The sequence below is a fragment of the Myotis lucifugus genome, unplaced genomic scaffold (assembly GCF_000147115.1).
Source record: "Myotis lucifugus unplaced genomic scaffold, Myoluc2.0 scaffold_0, whole genome shotgun sequence".
Taxonomy (NCBI): Eukaryota; Metazoa; Chordata; class Mammalia; order Chiroptera; family Vespertilionidae; genus Myotis; species Myotis lucifugus.
The window spans coordinates 41458454-41477764 of record NW_005871048.1 but is presented as its reverse complement, the minus strand read 5'-3'; the positions used below and the strand labels follow the sequence as shown (position 1 = coordinate 41477764).

General features: G+C 37.2%; 2 protein-coding genes and 1 non-coding gene across 12 annotated transcripts in view; all 3 read left to right on the top strand.

Moving 5' to 3' along the window:
- Positions 1–11858, top strand: part of BDP1 (B double prime 1, subunit of RNA polymerase III transcription initiation factor IIIB) — an 88627-nt gene extending 76769 nt beyond the window's left edge. For 7 of the 10 annotated variants that reach the window (XM_023750973.1, XM_023750967.1, XM_023750978.1 and 4 more), the window contains 4 exons: positions 198–237; positions 852–1119; positions 2498–2744; positions 8706–11307. In XM_023750973.1, the coding sequence (XP_023606741.1) occupies positions 198–237; positions 852–1119; positions 2498–2744; positions 8706–8837 (687 nt within the window). In that variant the 3' untranslated portion in view covers positions 8838–11307. Of the gene's footprint in view, positions 1–197; positions 238–851; positions 1120–2497; positions 2745–8705; positions 11308–11717 lie in introns of those variants that run through there. The other 3 variants (XR_002828352.1, XM_023750992.1, XM_023750988.1) reach the window with 3 other exon arrangements.
- Positions 5755–5861, top strand: LOC111825666. The gene has a single exon (XR_002828852.1). It is a non-coding gene; the product is annotated as a U6 spliceosomal RNA (small nuclear RNA).
- Positions 11859–12033: 175 nt separating the features above from the next.
- Positions 12034–19311, top strand: part of MCCC2 (methylcrotonoyl-CoA carboxylase 2) — a 56421-nt gene continuing 49143 nt past the window's right edge. Inside the window, exons 1-2 of the mRNA XM_023752414.1 lie at positions 12034–12048; positions 13949–14285. Of these exons, the coding sequence (XP_023608182.1) occupies positions 12034–12048; positions 13949–14285 (352 nt within the window). The remainder of the gene's footprint in view (positions 12049–13948; positions 14286–19311) is intronic.

Here is a 19311-nt window from a genome sequence, read left to right as displayed (position 1 = left end):
CCAGTTGGCTATTTTTCATTTCACTCTATTTTATGTGGTTTTCACATGCAGACATTTTTGGTTAACTTTTTTAAAAAAATTCTTTATTGTTGAAAGTATTACATATGTCTCCTTTTCCCCTCACTGACCTCTCCCAGCCTGCTTCATTTTATTTGATAAATGGATTTCTAATTTTTTTGTAAATTTTCTTAAAACAGGTATGTTCAAAGGAATTAATAAATGTTTTTGAGGAAACAGGTGAGTGAAATAAATTTTAATGTGATTATATTTTCCTAAGTACCCCTGATTATTTTTGATGCATCTTGTTCAAATTTGGGATTGAAGCAGAGTCTTGCTCACTGTTCTCTAAGAATCATGCTTTTATTATTAGATTCTTTTTTCCCTGCTGAGATTATGGATTTGGCACTTTGGTAGCCATAAAAGTCTACTTTCTTCCTGTATTTAATAGAAAACCACATCTCTACAGGATTTCTGAGAAAGCTCAACAACTACATTTTAGGAATTAGAAAGCTGGGTACAAAGGAGTTTTCATAGGTCCTTCGCTACACCCTGAGATTAGAAAATGATCACTTTGTTAGTTTAAGAAATATTTATGGAGAAAGATTTTCTAGGTGAAAATATATTGATAAGACTGTTCTTGAGAAGCTGTTACTTTAACTTTTAGCTAGTTATATTATTCTTAAGCATCCAGGTAACTCCCTAATTTATAATTCAGCTTACTCTAATTATAATTTAGCTTATTAGAGCTGTTTAGGATAGAATGTCATGGGTTTTTTCCTTCAGGTATTGAAGTTCCATTGGTTGTGTTAATTTCAATATATGTGCTTACCATTTTTTTTCTTTTTTTTAAGGGAAGTCTTACAAGGGACAAAATATCTTCCCTACTTCAAAAAGCACACATACAACACCAGAACCTCAGAAAGAGCAACTTGAAGCAACTTTTCAGAGTATGGGATCTAGACCTCTTGATAAAATAATAGATACACATATAGAAAAGAATACACCTCATTTACCTCAGGATAAGGTGATTGTGTCTGATAAGGAAGAAGGAACTTGTGCAGCTTCTAAGTCTGAACAAGTGGATAGCATCACATCATCTTCAAAAACCCCACTATCCAGGTATCTTGAGAAAATCTCTAAGTGCTGAAACTTTGACTCTTTATTTTTTTTATTTTTTATTTTTTTTTTTATATATTTTATTGATTTTTTACAGAGAGGAAGGGAGAGAGATAGAGAGTTAGAAACATCGATGAGAGAGAAACATCGACCAGCTGCCTCCTGCACATCCCCTACTGGGGATGTGCCCGCAACCCAGGTACATGCCCTTGACCGGAATCGAACCTGGGACCTTTCAGTCCGCAGGCCGACGCTCTATCCACTGAGCCAAACCGGTTTCGGCAAAACTTTGACTCTTTAGATAGAAAATGTTTAGAGTTTAGTATTGTACATTTGGTCTTCCACATTGTCCTTGGTTATTATTTTGATCCTTATTTATTCTATCAATCATATAGTAGCTGCCAGTGCACATGTAGATGATCTGAGACATAGGGTTAACATCAGAAGTAGTTCTGGATGTTGTTTTATTGAGGTCCCAGAAAATGTGCATTTTTCTCCCTTATGGCATACCAAAGAGGCAAACCATGGCTTTGTCTCTATGAGAGTCAGTGTGAAATGTAAGCCCAAAGCCGGCTTTCCCCACCTTATTTTCCTCATACTCTAGAAGTTGAGCATTCTGGGTTATGGATAATTACTGTTCTTGTCAGCAGTATTAAAGTCATTAATATGGTGTTGGTGAGTTGAAGAGGGAGGACATTCACTAACCTCCACAAAAGGAAAGGGAGAAGGGCATATGTAGCTTAAAAAGGCATATGTAATGAGTCTACCGTTCTTGTTGTCTAAACTACAGAAAGTGAAGCTCAGCAGTATCTTTTCTGGTCTAAGAGATGTGCTGAATATAGAAGGAGGGAGGCATCATGGGGTTTTGGTTTAAAACCGATTGAGAAGCAGTATTCTAGAATATGGGTCAGCAAATTTTTTTGCTAAAGATCGTGTAGTATATTTTTTAGGCTTTGTGGCCTTTATGTCTTTGCAACTACTCAACCCTGCATTTATAGTGCAAAAGCAATCATTTAAACAGATGAACACAACTGTGTTCAGTAAAATTCGTTTATCGAATCGAGTGGTGGACTACATTTGGCCTAGTTTGCTGACATCTGCTCTAGAGCCTTGCTATTCAGTATGGTCATGGGACCAGCAGCATAGACATCATTTGAGAAGTTGTTAGAAATACAGAACCCAGGCTCTACCCCCATTAATTCAGTCAGAATCTTCATTTTAATAAGATACCCAGGTGATTTGTATGCACTTTTAAGCAATAATTTATGCACTAATGACGTATTACTAGTACATATGCCATTGTAGGATCAATGGAAAGAAGTTGTTATTAAGAATGTGTTTTCCTGGATATTCTTGAATGTCTTTATGTTTGTATTTCTAGACCTGGCAGAAGACCCCTGGGATTTTTGTCTTTAATATGTTCAAAGAATAGTTTGGAGTCTGATGAACCTACTCATGTTCATAGAAAGAAACGCCTAAAACCCCTTATACCTATATCAAGACAGAATTTGAAAAGATCCAATCCACTTAGTGAAAGCCAGAAAAAAGTTCAAGAGTCCTCTAATATACATCCATCTCCAAGTGTTGTTAATACTCAATCTGAGAATATTGGCAGTTCAGCAACTCAGGTATGTATGTGATAACTACTTGCTTTGTTGTTTATATAGAATGGGTTGGATATCAGACTCAACTAGTAAAAACATGGCAATTGTTATTTTTATTAGGGAGTCAGAAATTATTGCAGAGCAAATCTTATCTATCTCCTTCCCATCATCCTCCCCACTCACCACTATATTGAAAGAAGATAAGGTAGGAAGTTACAGCTAGTTTATTAGTGCGGAGCCATTGAACTAGCTGTAAATAGACCCTTAATTGCCATTTCTTTAAAGCAAAGACCCTTCTGACCTATGGAAGCAAAACAAAGCAGTGTTTGCATTTTATTTACTTGTCGAGAAATATCCTGACACCTATAAGAATTGAAGGTAAAATTAGAATTTGTTTGTATATTTTATTTTTATGCATTCCGAAGCTGTGCATGTGGGAAGGACTGGGATGGAAAAATTTGTGAACCTGTATCAAAGACTTCAGAAGAATATTGGGGTGACTTAAGATCTCATTAAAGGATGGTGATCTCTAATGGGTAGCATGAAACTTGAAGGAGTACTTTTGTAAAAAAAAAATACCTTTAAAATTTTTTAAATTTTTTATGTTATTTGCCAGAATTATTTTCTGAGACCAAGATTTTCTGAGTCTTTATTATTATTGCCAAATTACTTTGGAGAACAGTGCTGTAATTACCAGCAGCACTGCAGTGCCAGTTTAATCACGTTCTTGCCAGCATTAGGTATATAACTCTTCAAATAGAATTTTTTCTTACTTAATATAATGGTAGAGGCGTGGGCATGTCATTTCATTTGTTTATTTGCATTTCTTCAGTTATTAGGGACTTGTTTTTTTTTCAAAGTATTTACTAGATATTTTTTCCTTTTTTATCTTGCTAATTTATAGCTTTCAGGATCTTAGTATTGTTTTGTTGTTTTTTTCTGTACCAATTTGTGTGAGATTTTTATGTGTGTGAAAAAGCCATGTACCTTCTAGCTCTTTGTTGCAAGTAGTTTTTTCAAGTTTACTTACTTTTTAAAATTTTTGAGGTTTTTTTTATATACATAAGTTTTGAATGTTTAGTCAAATCTATTTTTTCTTTGCAATTTCTTAAATTGCTTTTATGATTAGTGAGGTTTTTTTTTAGTAATATATTTTTATTGATTTCAGAGAGGAAGGGAGAGGGAAAGAGATAGAAACATCAATGATGAGAGAGAATCATTGATCAGCTGCCTCCTGCATGCCCCCTACTGGGGATCGAGCCTGCAATCCAGGCATGTGCCCTTGATCGGAATCGAACCTGGGACCCTTCAGTCCGCAGGCTGATGCTCTATCCATTGAGCCAAACCAGCCAGGGCTGATTAGGGAGTTTTTCTCCAGAGATATAAAATTTTCAGTTTTAAAATTAATTCTATTCATGATTATTGACTTTGGTATATAGTATGAGGTATATTTGGTATATAGTGAGAGGCAAGAATCTAAACTAAATGTTATTTTCAAATTTCTATTTTATTATTATTTTGAATAAGTAATATATTCCACATCTTAAAATTCCTTATCTGTGAAAAAGACTTTACAGTAAAATGTTTCCCACATCTGTCCTTTAGCTTCCTAGTTCCCCTTTCCACAAATATATAGTATTATCAGTTTTTGGTTTACTTCTCCAGAGATACTCTATGTATACACAAATATGAACATTTTTCTTCTTTTTTATATAAATAATAGTATACTATTCTCTTCCATACTGCTTTCTCTTCCTTATGGTACATCTTGGAGATGTTTGCAAAACAGTAAAATGCTTCCTCTTTCTCTCACTTTCTTCTTAAAAAATTTAAATTACACTTTATTTGGAGATCACTGTAGATTCACACCAGTTGTAAAATGAATACAGAGAGATCCCAGATAAAAGATACCCTTTATCGAGTTTTCCCCAATGGTAGCATCTTGTAAACCTATGGTACAGTATCACAATCAGGATACGGACAGTGCTACAGTCAAGATACTGAATAGTTCTGTCATCACAGGGAACCTTTGTGGTGCCCTTTTATAGAATACCCACCCCCACCCCAGTCTCTCCTTGACTTCTGGAAACCAGTTCTCCATTAAATTTATCATTCCAAAAAAGTGATGTGCTAGTAAATTGCATCATGTTACTGGTATATACAGTTATGTAAATGGATTCATACATTTGGAATTGGCTTTCTTTCATTAAAATGAAAAAATATGGAACACTTCACAATGGTTCCATATTGGCAGTTCTGCAACTCAGGTTTGTATTTGATAGATAAGATTTGCTCTGCAATAATTTCTGACATCCAAATAAAAATGGAACCATTTGATGCACAAACCATTTAAATGACAGATGCTCTGTCTACTGAGTCAAACCGGTTAGGGCCGTGGTCGGCAAACCGTGGCTTGTGAGCCACATGTGGCTCTTTGGCCCCTTGAGTGTGGCTCTTCCACAAAATACCACGTGCGGGCGTGCACGTACAGTGCGATTGAAACTTCGTGGCCCATGCGCAGAAGTCGGTATTTTGTGGAAGAGACACACTCAAGGGGCCAAAGAGCTGCATGTGGCTCGCGAGCCGCGGTTTGCCGAGCTGCAGTTTGCCAACCCGCAGTTTGCCGACCACTGGGTTAGGGCTACAGTAGATTTTTAATAAATGTTTTTACATTTAAATCTTTTGATCCATGTAGAATTTCTTTTGGTGAAGTATACGCCTGGCTTTTTTTTTTTCTGAGATGATTATATAGTTGTCATCATTTATTGAATAATCCAACTTTTCTTATTTTCCTTTTAGAAACATCACTTTTATAAGATACTAAATTTCCATCCATATGTGTTGGGAGTATTTCTAGTCTCCTATTTAATTGATATATGTGTCTGTGTCTGTGCCAATACTATCCTGTCTTAATTTTTGATAGATTTATAACTGCTAATTTTTGATAGAATTGCTTTAATTTGTGATGATTCCTTTGGGTATGGTTTTGTTTCATGTCTATTTTTATATTGGCTATTAAAATACTGTCATTGTAGTGCTCACTTCAGCACCACATATACTAAAATTGGAACAATACAGAGAAGATTAGCATGGCCCCTGTGCAAAGATGACATGCAAATTTGTGAAGAATTCCATATTTTTTTTAAAAAAACATAGCCATATCAATTGATGCAGAAGAAGCATTTGTCAAAATCCAACATTCTTTCTTGATAAAAACCCTCAGCAAAGTGGAAATAGAGGGATTATACCTCAAGATAATAAAAGCCTTATATGACAAACCTATAGCCAACAGCATACTCAATGGGCAAAAACTAAAACCATTTCCCCTAAGAACAGGAACAAGACAGGGATGCCCACTTTCACCACTCCTGTTCGACACAGTAGTGGAAATGCTAGCCATAGCAATTAGACAAGAAGAAGAAATAAAAGGTATCTAGATTGGAAAAGAAGAAGGAAAACTGTCATTATTTGCAGATGACATGATACTGTACATAGAAAACCCTAAAGACTCCATCAAAAAATTATTAGTCTTAATAAATGAATTCAGCAATGTAGAGGATACAAAATTAACACCCAGAAATCTATGGCATTTTTATACACCAGTAGTGAACTTACAGAAAGAGAGATTTAAAAAAAAATCCCATTTATCATTGCACCAAAAAAATTAAGATACCTAGGAATAAACTTAACTAAGGACGTAAAAGACCTGTACTCAGAAAACTACAGACACTGAAAAAAGAGATAGAGGAAGACATAAACAGATGGAAGAACATACTGTATTCATGGATTGGTAGAATCAACATTATTAAAATGTCCATACTACCCAAAGCAATCTATAGATTTAATGCACTCCCCATTGAAATGCCAATGGCATATTTCAGAGACCTAGAACGAACTCTCTAAAAATTCATCTGGAATAAAAAAAGACCCCGAATAGCTGCAGCAATCCTGAGAAAGAAGAACAAAGTAGGAGGGATCTCAATACCAGATATCAAGCTATATTACAAAGCCACTGTTCTCAAAACTGCCTGGTACTGGCACAAGAACAGACATATAGACCAATGTAATAGATTAGAGAACCCAGAAATCAACCCAAAGCACTATGCTCAATTAATATTTGACAAAGGAGGCAAGATCATATAATGGAGTCAAGACAGTCTCTTCAATAAATGGTGTTGGGGAATATTGGACGGATACATGCAAAAAAATAAAAAAATTAGACCTGCAACTTACACCGTACACAAAAATAAACTCAAAATGGATTAAGGACTTTAATGTAAGAAGGGAAACCATAAAAATCTTAGAGGAATCCACAGGCAGCAAAATATCAGACATATGCTGAAGAAATACCTGATGGCGAACCTTTTGAGCTCGGCATGTCAGCATTTTGAAAAACCCTAACTTAACTCTGGTGCCGTGTCACATATAGAAATTTTTTAATATTTGCAACCATAGTAAAACAAAGACATATTTTTGATATTTATTTTACATATTTAAATGCCATTTAGCAAAGAAAAATCAACCAAAAAAAATGAGTTCGCGTGTCACCTTTGACAAACGTGCATGTTCGCCATCACTGTCCTAGGGCAATGGAAACTAAAGAGAAAATAAACAAATGGGACTACATCAAAATAAAAAGCTTCTGCACAGCAAAAGAAACCATCAACAAAACAACAAGAAAGCCCACTGCATGAGAGAACATATTTGTCAGTGTTATCTCCGATAAGGGTTTAATCTCCAACATTTACAGGGAACTCATACAACTTAACAAAAGGAAGATAAACAATCCAATCAAAAATGGGCAACGGACCTAAATAGATACTTTTCGAAAGAGGACTTTCAGAAAGCCAAGAGACATATGAAAACATGCCCCAAGTCACTAATCATCCAAGAGATGCAAATCAAAACAACAATGAGGTACCATATCACACCTGTCAGAATGGCTATCATCAACAAATCAACAAATGACAAGTGCTGGTGAGGATGTGGAGAAAAAGGAACCCTCCTTCACTGCTGGTGGGAATGCAGACTGGTGCAGCCATTGTGGAGAACAGTGTGGAGTTGCCTCAAAAACTAAAAATGGAACTCCCATTTGACTCAGTAATCCCACTTCTAGAAATATATCCCAAGAAACCAGAAACACCAATCAGAAAAGATATGTGCACCTCTATGTTCATAGCAGCACAATTTATAATAGCTAAGATTTGGAAACAGCCTAAGTGTCCATCAGCAGATGAGTGGATTAGAAAACTGTGGTACATCTACACAATGGAGTACTATGCTGCTGTAGAAAGGAATGAACTCCTACCATTTGCAACGATGGACCTGGAGAGCATTATGCTAAGTGAAATAAGCCAGTCAGAAAAAGATAGATATCACATGATCTCACTCATTTGTGGAATATAATGAACAACATAAACTGATAAACAAAAACAGATCCAGAGACAGAGAAGCATCGATCAGACCATCAAACCTCAGAGGGAAGTTAGGGGAGGGCGGGGGTAAGGGGAAGAGATCAACCAAAGGACTTGTATGCATGCATATAAGCATAACCAATGGACAAAGACACTAGGGGGTGAGGGCATGAGCGAGGGTGGGGGGTGGGTCATGGGGGGAATAAGGACACATGTAATACCTTAATAAAGAAAAAAACACTAAAAAATAAGATACTGTCATTGTAGATTTAATGTTATGTTTTTCTATTGTTAAAATTTTTTTCATGGAAATTAGCTTGATGTAAGGGATCATGGATACACTACAATTAACCTAATCATGTCATGCTATTTTATTATAACTAATGCTGTCTTATTCACAAAACTCTTACTGTGTTTAGGATTATTTTCTTAATGTAATTGCATAGAAATGAAATTATTAGATCAATGAGTATATGTTTATGTTAGATTGCTTTTCAAATAGATATCAATTTAGACTGCCATTACCATATAAAAATGTTATATTGCATACTTATTTTTATTATCTTTTTAGGTTTCTTGTGATCGTTCCTTACCAAAAGAAGAATGTAAAAGTGTCCAAAACCAGGCACTTGAAGAAGAGCCAACCACGGTCTCTGAATATTTCTTTAGTGATATTTTTATTGAAGTGGATAAAACAGAATGAAAGTTGTTTTTAAGTCTAGGATTTCCAGACTTAAAAAAGCATCATGTTTGTTTTTCTTTATGCTGATTTTGAGTATTTAATGAGCTTGATTTGAAGTTTTCATAATCAGTGGGAAACATTGTTAAGGTTCCTTCTATTCTGACTGATTCAGCATTTTGGAATTACCAAGCAATTAAGACTGCTTTTTCAGACAGAAATAGTACCTCTTGTTTACATTTTGACTCTTCCTGTACTGAAAACACATGGACATTTTGGAATGTTGTTCGCCGATAAACGTCTGTATAAATCCCAGTGCTGATGTATTTGGAGGTGGGTTATATTTAACACTTAGCAAACTACTTTTGTGAAGGTCCTTTCTGTTTGGATTTTTCTTTGGGTCATTAGGCCTTTTCAGTTGCCTCTAAGTATATGACAGTCAATTGTTAAAAACTTTTCTATTATCAGCTATTTGACTGAAAAATATGTATTTTTCTAATTCATGTTAACATTAGTCCTAATTGAAGAACTAGTATTTAAACTTATTATTTATAAAGATGAAACATCAAAAAGCTTATTTATTTTTAAAAATTTTATTTAAAAGGATATTCAGTTTTAATTATTTTCACCCTTCAGAATATGGGTAAAGAAGGCATTAACAATTTGTCTCCTTTCCCTCATTAATTTTAAAGATATTTAAAGTGATATAACAAAGTATTTGGATAGTGTATATGTTTTGAATACATTTTTTCTCATAGTTTTAGTATATTGACTTTGTACTGTGAATGTTTTGTTTGTCTTATTTCTTGGATAATCTCAGGATTTGTATGGAAAAGAAAATACCTTACCTTCATTTATGAGGCAAATTTCCATACAAAAGTCAATCTCCTTTACACACACACACTCACACACACACATTCCTTTTTAAAGAAAAATAATTTAATAGTTTCCCCCCCATTAAATTCTGCTTAAGGAATATTTAGGCCTTTAAGTACAGAACATAATTGTGATATTAAAAACAGAAAATAAGACTATTAAGTCAGTGATTATCAATATGAACTTGAGTTGTTTTCAATTTTGTGATTTACATATGTAATTCTATTATTCACCCAAGTAAATCTTCAGTGTAGTTCAATTAAGCTTCTCAAAAAGCAGATTTACCCTGAGTTGATAAAAAATTAGTCAGGAGTCAGAAACATGTTTTCACAAAATAGTTTTGAGTTTGTTTGGGCCAGATGGCCTCTGTGGCAACTACTCAACTCTGCCATTTCAGTTGAAAATAGCCACAGACAATACGTAAATGATGGACATGGCTGGATTGCGATTTTAGTTTGACTCTCTGTGTGAGACAGTAATTTTCTTACCTTAAGGTGCTGATGTCTTTAGCTATGAGATATTTTTGTCATTGAAGTTATAAGTTGTGCCTAACTAAAGTATTGATTGCGTTATGGGATGATCAGTATTTCATGGGAAGATATTTTAATGTCTAGATAATTGTGTTTGTATATTGAAAAAAATGGAGGACAGTTTTCAAGTTCATTAGTAAAATAGGATATGGCTCAGGAGGAAGTATAACAGTAATCCTAATTTATTAAAACAATTGATATTAGAGCATTTCTTCATTTTATTATAGTGAAATTTATAGTTTAACTTTTTTCATAAAGGAGGATCTGTAAATATGAGTGGAAATTCTCTGTAGGTATGCATTTATTTATTTCATGTGATCACAAGAATCATGGTAATAAATCACATTGCTATTTTAATGCCTTGTTTTTATAAATTTTTAAAAATCTCATTCTGAAAAGGTTTCTATCATTTGATTAATATTAATTTGGGTGTTAGGTTGCCACAATCAAACTATTACTTTATCTCTTGTATAACATTTATGTTTTAACTTTGTTAATGTCTGTCTCTTGTTCATCTGCAGTGAATTAATTTTATGAAAGATTTAACTTCTTACTGTATAAAGATTAATTTTATCTTTTGGGCATTTATTGTAATAGAGAATCAAGTCACCCAGCTAAATTACCCTACTATTATATCCTTAAAACTAATCTTGGAGAAAGAGAACCTTAATCAGTGTATTTATTTACCTTTTAAGGTGGAAAGGTGTGTTCATACCTGTATTTAATCTAATTCATGTAAAGATGATGTCAGGAAGAATTTGTATTTTATGAATCTTAAAGGAGATATGATTATAAAGGTCTTTATTTTTTCTTGATTTTTTCCTCCTGAACACTTACATCTTAGCAAATGGTGAACATGATGGATTAAAAGACTAATTTGTTGGTAAATGATTGAGGCACAAATAAAAATATATCTACTGTTTACCACTATATTAGTTGAAATAGAAGTGACCATGTATACATACTATCTTGCTTGAAGAGGTCTTTGACAAAAAAGCAATATCTGTCATTTGTAAATTTTCTTGTTTTAAAGAAAGCAATTATGTTCTACAGATATAAATTATGTAAATAAAAGTTATTTTATATTATTTTTGTTGTATCCTTTTCTTAATGTTTAGTTAACCAAAACTAGAAGTTTTCACTACAGCTTATACTTTCTTCTATAAAAATATAGTACTGTCATCCCTTGGTATCTGTGGAGATTGGTTCCAGGACCCCACGTGGGTACCAAAATCTGAGGAAGCTCAAGCCCCTATATAAAATGGCATAGTGTTTACGTACAATCTATGCATATCCTCCATTATACTTTAAATCATCTCTAGATTACTTATAATCCCTAATACATGGTAAATGCTAAGTAAGTAGTTGCTATACTGTATTGTTTAGGGAGTAATGACAAGAAAAATAAGTCTATACATGTTCAGTATAGATGCAACCAGTCTAGGCCTAGCTATGTCAGCAACAACATAACTTTTTGTTGAATATTTTGGATCTGCAGTTGGTTGACTATGAAGTTGTTTGAATGCAGATGTGGAATCCACGGATATGGAGGGCCAACTGTAAAACTGGAAGAACCCATCTTTTTTCTTATATGCATGCTGTGAAGAATATTTTTTTGATATTGCAAGTATAAAGAATAGACTTTTCCCTACATGGGAGACATCTAAAGAGTTACTTTTTTATTTACTCTTTATATAATAAATTTTTAGGTATAAGAACTCAATCTCTTATTCTTTTTTTCTTCCCACTTTGTTTTTCTGTAGAGGAAATGGGAAACGCTAGTCCTAGATACAATATAAACCTGAATTTCTGATATGGATAGTGGCAAAGTATTGGTCCAAACATTTATTTGGGAGAAATACTTGTGGAAACTTTACTAAAGGGGTAGTTTAGTAATTTCTCCGGATACACAAAATTTTTGTCTTGGATTTTTGTCAGATCATTAAAGAGCTATGAGCCCTGGCTCAGTTGCTTGTGCATCATCCTGTGCACGGAAAGATGGCCGGTTCAATTCCAGGTCAAGACACATGCCCGGTAGGGGGCGTGCAGGAGGCAGCCTATCAATGTTTTTCCTGCTTTCTCTGAAAATTCAATTTAAAAAAAAAGAGCTATGAATATGGACTACATTGTTTTGTCTACTCATGTTTAGGGACATTATGTGAAAGAGTTTAAAAGCTTGAAGAAATTAATTTTGCTACAATGAAGTAGACTTTATCATCCAATATTCTACCTAGCAGTGATGGCAAAACTTTTGAGCTTAGCATGTCAGCATTTTGAAAAACTCTAACTTAACTCTGGTGCCGTGTCACATATAGAAATTTTTTGATATTTGCAACCATAGTAAAACAAAGACATATTTTTGATATTTATTTTATATATTTAAATGCCATTTAACAAAGAAAAATCATCCAAAAAAATGAGTTCACGTGTCACCTCTGACACGCGTGTCATAGGTTCGCCATCACTGACCTAGAGGAATCTATAGTAGATACTTCTCTTTGGCCTCAGTGCTAGGAATAATTGGGTTTCTGTTGAATTGTTCTGTGTTTTTTTTTAGTTTTTATTATTTTATTTTTTTTATATGGGCTGTGTGAATCCTTGTGTTGTTTACTTTCGCAATGCAAGCTAAATTTGGGGCCAACCTGTAGCAAGGGAAAATACTTCATAGCACACATTTTGTATATTAAACTCACTCTGACTTTTTTACCTTCATTCCCCCCTGCCCAGATTGTTAAAAACCTGTCACTTTTCAAAATAAGAACCTACCAATTATGCTAGGTACTGTACTAACCTTTTAATATGCATTGTTGCATGTTTTTTAAAAAAAAGTAATACACATGGCTTAAAAAGTTAAGTAGTGCTATAAGATTTTACACAAGCTGTTCTGGTATTACACTTTTCTAAACATGATTATTCTATCTCTATAAAGTTTTAGAAGTGCATTAAAGAAGTGCATTTAACATGATCTCACTCATTTATGGATAATAAAGACCATTATAAACTTATGAACAATAATAGATACAGAGGCAGAGCTGCCTCAAACTGATTGTCAAACGGCAGTGGGAAGGCCAGGGAGGGTTGGGGAGCAAGAGGGAGGGGGGTAAGAGATCAACCGAAGGACTTGTGTGCATGCATATAAGCATAACCAGTGGACATAAGACACTGGGGGGTAGGGGAGGCCAGGGGATTGTCAAGGGCGGGGAAAAAAAAAAGACACATATGTAATACCCTTTGTAATACTTTAAGCAATAAAACAAAAAAAAGTGCATTTAGAAGACGCACTTGTACATCTAAAATGCAATTTATTACTATTCGAATTTTTATTTTTGCTTGTTTATATTTCCGCTTTATAAAAGAAGGCACTTTGTTCTCCACTGTATCCCCAGTGTCAGAAGAGCACCTGGCACAGAAGACACTGAAGAAACTTTTGTTGAATAAATATCTCCTCTAAAGTTTTCTTAGGGCAGCTTAATGCCTGCCCAGTTTCCAGCTCTCGCATAAGAATAAGCTTTTTCAAGTCTTGGAATAGCCGTTCATTAGCAGAGGAAGAAGAAAGCACAATAGAAAATAAACTGAAACGAGCACAAGGAAACTCAATGGCAGTTCACCAGCTCCGCGGGAGGAGGCTGGATGGCCAGGGAAGGCTCGCTCTGCCCCTGGACTCCGGGGCTCCTGGGCTCGCGATACGACAGGGTCTCGCGGGGCTGATCCTCTGTTTTATTGGCTGAGGCTGGGGGCGTGGCACGTAGTGCCTACCAATCAGGAGCGGAGTGTGTATGTCCGTGCGAGGGCCGGCCTGAGAATCGGGGGTGTAGCAGGCTGGTGGAGGCTGCCAGAACCGGAGCTGAGCCGTCGCCCTTAGCGGGGAAGCGAGCGGAAGGCACACCGGCTCCGGGGCGGCATCTCTGTGCTCCTCCGTCGCTCGGGGTCCGCTGCCATGTGGGCCGCCGCGAGGTTAGCGCTCTGGCGCTGCGCCCGCGCTGCTGCCCCCGGACCGCGCGCCTATCACGGGGACGCGGTGGCCACGCTGGGCACCCAGCCCGACTCGGGCTCTGCCGTCTACCAGGTAGGCTGGGTGAGCGGCCTGAGTGCCCCTGCCACACCTCCGTGGGTGCCCGGCCCGCGGGACGCCCTGCTGGCCGGACTCGGAGGCAGGTGGACGCCTTGAACAGCTGCTGTTCTTTTCTCTCCGTAATGATTCTGGGATGCACTAAAGGGGTCGTGAAGATTGGAAAAAAAAAAAATCCCAAATCAAATACACTTTAGTTTACTTTTGGCATTGGCACTGCTTTTTGTATCTTCGAAATCGGTGGTTCTCAAAACCTGGCCCAGCATTGTCAGCTGGGGAGCTTGTTGAATGCACAGCTGCCCGAAGCCCCTCCCTGGACCTTTTGGATCTCTGGTGTTGACATGGTTAATGAACCCTGGGGGCTTGGTGGCAGCCAGTTTGGGGGATCACTGGCCGAGGACAGCTAACCTTGGAAGTTGTGCTTATCAGACTTTAAATAGTTGGTAGTGTTAATAGAAAATATTCCACAGTATCTTTGAATGGCTTTTCTTGGAACTGGGAGCTATTCAAGGTCAAAGAAACAACTTGCAGCTTTCGAAAGCTCAGAGCTGGAAAATTTTAGTCCCATGTTATTTCTCTTTTTAAATTGATTTGAGAGAGAGAAATGGAGAGAGAGAAAAGGAAACAACGATTTGTTCCATGTATTTATGCTTCTTGTATGTGCCCTGACTGGAGTTGGAACCTCCAACCTTGGCTGGCGTACTGGGGCAAAGCTTTAACCACTGAGCCGCCCGGGCAGGGCTCCCATACCAACTCTTGATGTTTTTTCTCCTCTCCTCAAGGTCATCTCATGATGTGCATTTAACCAGCGTTTGCTTCACTAATGCTGCGTAGGGGCAATCCCAAGATCTTAGTGTCCGAAATAAGTATTTATTTCCTTTTTATTTAATTTATTGGGGGGACACTGGTTAACAAAATTATACAGGTTTTAGGGGCACAGCTCTACAACACATCTGTACACTGTATTGTGTGTTTACTACCCCAAGGCAAGTCTCTGTCCCTGCCCATCACCATTTATCTCCCTATTCCAGCCGTGGGCAAACTACGGCCCGCGGGCCGGATCCAGCCCGTTTGAAATGAATAAAACTAAAAAAAAAAGACCGTACCCTTTTATGTAATGATGTTTACTTTGAATTTATATTAGTTCACACAAACACTCCATCCATGCTTTTGTTCCGGCCCTCCGGTCCAGTTTAAGAACCCATTGTGGCCCTCGAGTCCAAAAGTTTGCCCACCCCTGCCCTATTCCCTCCTCCATCCCCAATCCCCCACATTCAACATACTGTTGGTATCCATGAGTTTTCTTTTTCTTCTTCTTTTTTGCTCAATCCCTCCACCCACAAGAACTTATTTTTGCTCTTGGATCTGTGGATTGGTTTTGCACCTCTGGCCTGAGCAGTACATCAGGTTAAGGTCTGTTTCTTTTTAAAATTTTTATTATTATTTATTGATGAAAGAGAGATTCATTTGTTGTTCCAATTATTTACGCATTCATTGGTTGTTTCTCGTATGTGCCCTGACTGGGGATGGAACCCGAAACCTTGGTGTATCAAGAGGGCTTGTTCTACTTGTTTCTTATGCCAGGACCCAGCCTGAAGGGGCAGTGGCTACTTGGGGAATGCTCCTCTCATAATGGAAGGTGGGGGCACAAGAGGAGAGTATGGAAACACTTTGTCACTCTTAAAGCCTCTGCTTGCATTTGGTACACTGTCACATTTGCCCACATTCCTCTGGACAAAACAAGTAATATGGACAGACTCATGGACTGTGGGATGGGGAAGTATAATCTCACACTGAACCTTGGCAAAGGTGGGAGGGGAGGAATAATTTTGAACAACTAATACAGTTTACCTCATGGTCTAAGACCGTGGTTGGCAAACCACGGCTCTCGAGCCACATGCGGCTCTTTGGCCCCTTGAGTGTGGCTCTTCCACAAAATACCACGTGGGGACGCGCACGTACAGTACGATTGAAACTTCGTGGCCCATGCGCAGAAGTCGGTATTTTGTGGAAGAGCCACACTCAAGGGGCCAAAGAGCCGCATGTGGCTTGTGAGCCGCGGTTTGCCGAGCTGCAGTTTGCCGACCACTGGAGATGGTTGCTTAGGCTCCAACTATTATGTCTGAGTTCCAAAAGGACTCATCTACTTGACTTCTTTTTAAGGAGCCTTTCTAGAAGTCATACTTTCTTCCTGTATTTCATTGGTTAGAATTTAGTCACACAGCCACATGTCTACGCACAGGAAGGCCAGGATATGTTACTTTTCCAACTAGGCTTGTTGCCACCTTGAGTAAATAAAATTGGGATTCCATCATCAAGGAAAGTGGGAAGAATGAACATGGATAAACAGTTAGTACTGTCTGCCACAGATAACAAATGGCTTGGAGAGAGTGGGTGTGTTCTTCTTAAGTTATGTTGGATGTTAAAATATTCCACTTAGGTGCAGCCATATCTCCTGGGACCTCCAAGTAGTAAACTTTTAGTACAAAAAACTCATAAAAAGGGAACAAAGGTAAAGCCATGCCTTGGATGGGAGATGGCACAGAGGGGACTTGGCCACAATCCAGTTTCTCCCTGCCTAATTTTCCTGGTCGCTCATGTTAGACCAGTAATATGTACTGCCCCCTCTCACTTCTACCCACTGTGTGCTTCACAAAGGCTTGATAGTGACAGTTCTGTTCATTTACTTATTAAATATATTTTTATTGATTTCAGAGAGGAAGGAAGAGGGAGAGATAGAAGCATCAATGATGGGAGAGAATCATTGATCAACTGCCTCCTGCACGGGGCGCCCCGCACTGGGGATCGAGCCTGAAACCTGGGCATGTGCCCTGACCAGGAATCCTGGTTCACAGTTTGACACTAGACTGAGCCATGCCGGCTAGGCAGTTTTCTTTATTATTTTTTTTTTAATAGGAGGCTAGCTTAGCTAGGGTAAAGATTACTTGCATAACCGGCTTTAGCTGCTGTCCCAAATTGGGCAATGTTATTGGCTGCAGTGATTGTACCCCTGGATTTGGGTACGATTTAAATAGAAGATTACTTGTCTTTGTATGTATGCAAACTGTTTTTCATCAGCTTTGAACCTGTAGTTTGTAAAGTTGGCAGGAGACTGGCAGGTAGGATGCCTGAGGGGGTTGGAGGTGGGCGAAAATAATAAAAAACAAAAGGCACACAAGAATCCCATAAGCCTCTAGAATTCAACGCAACCCCTTTGGGGGTTGAAAGACCCTTTCACAGGGTTCGCCTAAGACTGTCGGAAAACACATATATAATCACATATTGTTTTTGTGATTAATCACTATGCTTTAATTATGTTCAATTTGTAACAATGCAATTGGGGGTCACCACAACATGAGGAACTGTATTAAAGGGTCGCAGCATTAGGAAGGTTGAGAACCACTGCTCTAGATTTACCAGTACGAGGGAAGAACTTGCTAAGATACTGTGGGGATGCATTTAGCACTATGGGAGAAATATGGGGCAAACAAAACATTTCAAGACAAAAAAGATGGTAGAACTTATATTTTAGAAAAGACTTAAGAAACATATCAGCCAATTGTGTGTATTTGGACCTCCCATAAGATCCTATTCAAATAAACAAACTGCAGAAAACAACTATATCTGACAGTTGGGAAGATATCTTTATGAATTGGATATTTGAGGCTATTAATAGATTATTTTTATTTTATTTTAATTTTTTAAAATATATTTTTTACTGATTTCAGTGAAGAAGGGTGAGGGAGAGCGAGATGGAAACATCAATGATGAGGGAGAATCATTGATTGGCTGCCTCCTGCACACCCCTCTTCTCCCAACCCCACTAGGGATCAAGCCTGCAACCTGAGCATGTGCCCTTGACCAGAGTCGAACCTGGGACCCTTCAGTCTACAGGCTGACACCTATCCACTAAGCCAAACAGGCTAGGGCAATATTAATAGATGATTGATAGGGATAGTGTTCCTCATCTTTTAGAGATTTGGAAATACTTATAGATCAGATGTTATGTCTAAGATTTTCTTCAGAATAATTTGAGGGCCATAAAGGAAACAACTTCGACCATATATGGATAATTGTTGGAGTGCATTGGGTACGTTTCATTATACTAGTCTTTTGCTTTTGTATGTTTGATAATTTCCATGAAAGGAAGTTAACAACAATGACAACAAACCACACTGAAGTGTTGCTGAACATGATAGTGAAACCCCTCCTCTCTTTAATTTGCTGTAATGTAACCTGTCTATTCCTTTTTTTCCCCAGTACTGTTGAGTATGTCATAATGACTGGATGGACTTGCTTGGGAATTCACTCCAAATGATATCACTGAAAACAACACATTTAAAAAATTTTTTTTTTCTAAGATAAAAACATTAATGATGATAGAGAGCCATTGATTGGCTGCCTCCTGTACGCCCCTTACTGGGGATCGAACCCACAACCCGGGCATGTGCCCTGACCAGAATTGAACTGTGACCTCCTGGTTCATGGGTTGATAGTCAACCACTGAGGCACACTGGCAGGGCCATTTTAGTCACTTTTAAACAGACTAAGGAGAATTGTTCCATGACCTCAGGAACTCTGTAGAAAATAGGAAATAATGGAACTATATCATAAAGACTGTAAATTCATCTAATTTTGAATAGCTGGAAAGCTGTTTAGCATTGTGTCTCATAAAGGGAATTAAATCACCAGATGTGTTAATCACCTTATGAAGAACAAAATGTGTTAGCAGATTAAACTCTGAATTTTCAAAAATAATTAGCTAAGTAAGAATTGTTTTAAAGTCATGTACTGGTCAAACAAAACTTACAAAACGGAAGGTTGAAAAGTTAGTTTCCTCTGCTCTTTTCCACGTCTCACTGTTTATATATTTTTTGTATATCACTCTAGAAAATTTCTAAACATATAATTTTATTCTTTTTAAACATAGAATAGGATCCACTTTTCTAAATCCTGAGCTTTTTTTTTAAAAGTGTAATTTGTCAGTAAACAAGTATTTTTGCATTGGTTAGAATCTCCTCAG